General features: G+C 44.8%; 1 protein-coding gene across 1 annotated transcript; it reads left to right on the forward strand.

Moving 5' to 3' along the window:
• The first annotated feature begins 2,115 nt into the window (after positions 1-2,115).
• Positions 2,116-4,308, forward strand: LOC131240997 (uncharacterized). Its single transcript, XM_058239597.1, has one exon. The coding sequence runs from the start codon at positions 2,171-2,173 to the stop codon at positions 3,872-3,874; it is 1,704 nt and encodes a 567-aa protein (XP_058095580.1). The 5' UTR covers positions 2,116-2,170; the 3' UTR covers positions 3,875-4,308.
• Positions 4,309-4,763: the final 455 nt, after the last annotated feature.

Consider the following 4,763-nt stretch of genomic DNA (forward strand, 5'->3'; position numbering starts at 1 on the left):
TCCTACAATGGGTTAGAGAAACTAATGAACATATTGAATATACAACACATCATCAAGGTGGGGCCCATGGTAAGGGTAGCACCTCATTTGCTCCCTTGGTGCATCCCACGCAATCTGCATCATCCCTTGTAGTGACAAAAACAGGAGCAGATTAGGTATCACCCAAGTAACACGTCAGCAGGTATCACCCGCCCGTTTGGCCCGCCTCATAAATGTGTTATACATCCACATTGCCCCTTCTCATTTCAAAACTTGATCCCAGAACTTTTAAGCATATCCAAATCTCAGGTGATTTCCTTCCTACTCTTTTCGACAGGTTAGGTGGAAAATAAATGCCAATGGTGAGCCCTTGATAATTTTTAATGGTGGGCATTCAATGACCACTGCTTCCTGTGATATGGTCCACCTCATATTTGAATCCATTTAATTTTTAAGTCAACGTCATAAAACGATAGGGAAAAACCAATGAACAACATTGTGAGCGATGCGGTCAGGATAACACCCACAAACTTTGTTATCCAGTGACACTTAGTCGCAGCCAACCAAAATAAGCACTGCCTCGGGGGATAAGTGAGACCCCGGCTTCACCCAAGATGGTGGCACTTAGCCTGGGGTTACCACGAGGCCACGTTGATATATGTATCATATATCCACTTGGTTCATTCATTTTTTGAGTTTATTATAGAGCATTATCTCAAAATTGAAGTAGATCCAATTACTGGACAAATCATGCCATAAGAAAAGGTGGTAATTGAACAACCTATCATTAAAAACTTTTTAGCGTGCACTTTAATGTTTTTGTAGTATTCATTTACCACCCAATTTGTTGACGCGGTTACATAAGCTTGGATGAAATGAAAAATTAAATATCAGCTTGATTCAAAACTTTAGTGGCCCATTAATGGTCAATCACCACTGTTCCTTAAGGTATAGTCCACGTGAAGATTGGATCTTTTTTTCTTTTTTTTGGAAATAATAACAACAAAAAACTCTACGGATGGACGGCGTGATACCTACTACATACATTAAGGTGGCCCCACGGTAAGGGCAGCACCTTGTTTGAGCCGCACGTAATCCGTTCACTTCCAATGGAATCCTCCACAACCTGCAACGCGGAAAACGCTCAAGCACGGTAGGAGCCACCATATTATAAATGCGAAATCCATTCCGTCCATTGGGTGCGATCCTCGACGCTAGACCATGAGGACTAAAATTCTCCATATTCATAACTCAGGTGGGCCAAACTACCGGGATCAGCGGGAATGGGACGACAACCATAAGTTTGTGTATGTGGCTACTGTGTTGTATATCTTTCATCACACCCGTTAATCAGGTGTAAATCACTATGATGAAGGGAATCTACAATAATCAGCATGATCTGAACCTCAGTGGGGACACAAAGTTCTTTGTGAACTTAGAGGTTTTAAACGCAGTTTTACTATTTTTTTCCGGTAATGTGGCCATACGAGTCTTTCATCGGGCTGATATTGTGCCCGTATTTGAAAACAAAGGTTTCCACCTGATGAACGGAGTAGATTTCACATATACAACATGATAGCCCGCAAGAGCGTCTTTTACACGGAAACGGATTGGCTACTCTCCATGCCAACAGCCAATGGCTGGTGGTGGGTGCTCTGTGGGACCGAAAAATGATGTATTTGTTTAATCCATACCGTCCATATACTTTTACAGATAATTTCATGGTATTGGAACAAAAATAAGATGCATCCAAATCTCAATTGGACTACATTACAAGAAACAGTGTTGAATGAGCGTCCACCATTAAAAACATTTTGGGGGCATAAAAGTTTTGGATCAAGCTGATATTTGTTTTTTCCCTTCATCTGGGCCTGTATGACCTAATCAACAGATTGGATGTCAAATAAACAGCACAATGGGCCTCAGGAGGATTTTAATGGTGGGTATCCAATCACTATTGTTTTCCTGTAGTATGGTCCACCTGAGATTTATATCCCTCTAATTTTTGGGATAAAGCCATAAACTGACCTGTAAAAATGGATGAACGGAATGGATGAAACACATACATCATGGCGACCACCAGCCACCGGGCTGGTGGCAGGGGGAGTAGCCAATCCGTTTCCCTTTTACACGCCTCGTCCAGTCCTTTAAAAGGGGTGAGGGCAAGCCATTTGTAGGGTTGCAATCCGCAATGGGCAGAGAAGAGAGGGATATCGGCAACGGTGATCTCCGGCGGAGTCGAGAACGGAAGCTCGCATCGAAGGTGGAATTTCCCGACCGGAGAATCGCCGTCCGTACGCCGGAAAGAGGTAGGTCTTCTTCTCCCCCCTTTTCTTCATCCGGCCGGAGTGATCCGCTTTCCGAATCCGACGACAACCGTCGCCGGATTCCTTACAACGGCTCTGGAAACCGTCATTCTCGTGAAACCGATCGTCGCCGTGGCTATCGTGCCGACTCCAACGGATTCTCGAACCCTGGAAGAAGGCCTAGATCTGAAACCCCAACCCTAGATGGCCACAGATCTGGTCGCGGCGGCAGCGATCGTAGTGAACGGAGGGCTCCGTTCCTCAATCGGGGTGCCTGGAACGGGGGGCGGTTCTCGGATTCTGATGATGACGAGGATTTGAAAGGGTTGAGTTTCGAGGAGTACCGACGGCTCAAACGACAGAAATTGAGAAAGAGCCTGAAGAATTGTATCTGGAATGCGACCCCCAGCCCTCCAAGGAGGGATCGATCAGAAGCGTTGGATGATGGAAACAAGGGAATTATGGATACTCCACTGGAGGAGGATGAGCCGAAGAATGATTCTAAAGATCGTCGTCAGAAAGTTGAAGTTGACCGTCGTAAAAGTAGTGAAACTGAGGAAGATTCAAGGAGGAGTCTGTCGGATGAACTATCTGATTCGGACCCTGACACCGAGAGTCTGAGAAGGAAGGGAAGGGGAAGGAAGAGTGGGCGGAAGAGTAAATCTTTGCATTCTAGGAGGAGCAGAAGCCAAAATTCATCCACCGAGAGTGAATCTGTAGAGGAATCAAGTGCGTCAGAGAGCTCCTATCTTTCCAGTGATGAAGGCATAAAGCGGAAGAAATCCATGAAAAGCCGGCACAAGCAAAGGAAGGAGAGGAGCCGGCGAACAAGCAGGAAAACCAAGAGAAGTTATCACCGCAGGAGCTCTGATAGAAGCAGCAGTGCGAAGAGTGAAAGTGAGGACTATGATTCTAGCCATTCCTCTGAGGATCAAACAAGACCCAAGAAGCGACGATGTTCCAACTCGTCTTCTCATCCAAAACGGAGGAAGCAAAAGAAGCAGGTGGAATCAAGGAGTGGCAGTTCGACCGAGGGTTCTTTTGATTCGGGCAATGATGCAAATGGCAATGCTAAAGCAGCGGACGAAGTGATGAAAACTGACATCACTAGCGAGGTAATAGCGTTCAAAGAGATGATTGAATCCCAAAAGAAACCCGCTCTGGATAATGAGCCATTTGTGGGACCCGTGCCCCTGCCGAGGGCCGAGGGGCATATCAGCTATGGAGGTGCTCTTAGGCCTGGTGAGGGTGATGCAATTGCTCAGTACGTGCAGCAGGGGAAGCGTATTCCTCGAAGAGGAGAAGTCGGGCTTTCGGCAGAAGAAATTCAGAAGTTTGAAAGCCTGGGTTATGTGATGAGCGGAAGCAGGCACCAGCGGATGAATGCCATTCGTATCAGGAAAGAAAACCAGGTTTATAGTGCTGAAGACAAAAGGGCACTGGCGATGTTCAATTATGAGGAGAAAGCAAAACGTGAGCACAAGGTTATGGCTGATCTGCAGCGGTTGGTGCAACGTCATATTGGACAGGATGTTGGTCCGACACATGATCCATTCGCACCAAAAGCCTCTGATGCTGCTGATACGTAATCTGCTTGTACATTTACTATTCACTGTGTGTATGACTATTTTGTTTACATGTTTTCTAGGAGAATCTATCAAATGCTTGGCAAAATGCGCTCAGTAGTTTGAATTTCAAGAATGGGTGCATGGCTGCATGTGTTGCCAATTACAGATCCTTTATTTTGAGTGAAAAGACAGGGATTTGTGTGGCTTCTTAATAGGGCTGTCGATGGGCCTGGCAGGTGCGGATTTTGAATTGTCCAGGCCAGTCCTATTCAAAGTGTGGCATTTGCTAGGCCCAAGGGTAGCCCATTGACAGCCCTACTTTTTAATCATCACTTCTCATTTAACATAGAAAATAGAACTATTCTGTATTACTTTGGCCAGGGCTAGTTATGTACGCTCATGTTGCGAATATCCAGTAAGTATTCTTTCATATATCTTATATTATCTTTTGTTCAGTGTAATCGATTGATCATGGCAGGATCTCTTTTATATCCAGTTTGTAGTTCAAAATTTTCCTATTTAAACTCCATCAGCCTATTAAAGTAATCAAGATTTATAATGCATTTGGAAGAAAATAAATAACAGAATTTTAATAATAACAGAAGTCCAAATCCTGTGCCGATGTTTGTGTCCTTTGCCTTAATGCTGATGAAATGGTTGAGCATCTGTTTATGCGTTGTGAATTTTCTGGGGAGATGTGGGGAGCTTCTTTTGCATTTTTAGAATGGAGCGGGTGATGCTAGGGTGAATGCATGAGTGGTTCATCGTTTGGCAGGTGGTTCGTTTTAGCCAAAAAAAAAAAAGAGCGAATCCTGTGATGCCTGTTGCTGCTTGCATGTATGTGCTTTATTTGGAAGGACTGCAGCAATTGGACTCTTCATAATATTGCTAGCCTCCTGGAGGCAGTCTT

This window comes from Magnolia sinica, chromosome 3 (genome assembly GCF_029962835.1).
Source record: "Magnolia sinica isolate HGM2019 chromosome 3, MsV1, whole genome shotgun sequence".
NCBI lineage: Eukaryota > Viridiplantae > Streptophyta > Magnoliopsida > Magnoliales > Magnoliaceae > Magnolia > Magnolia sinica.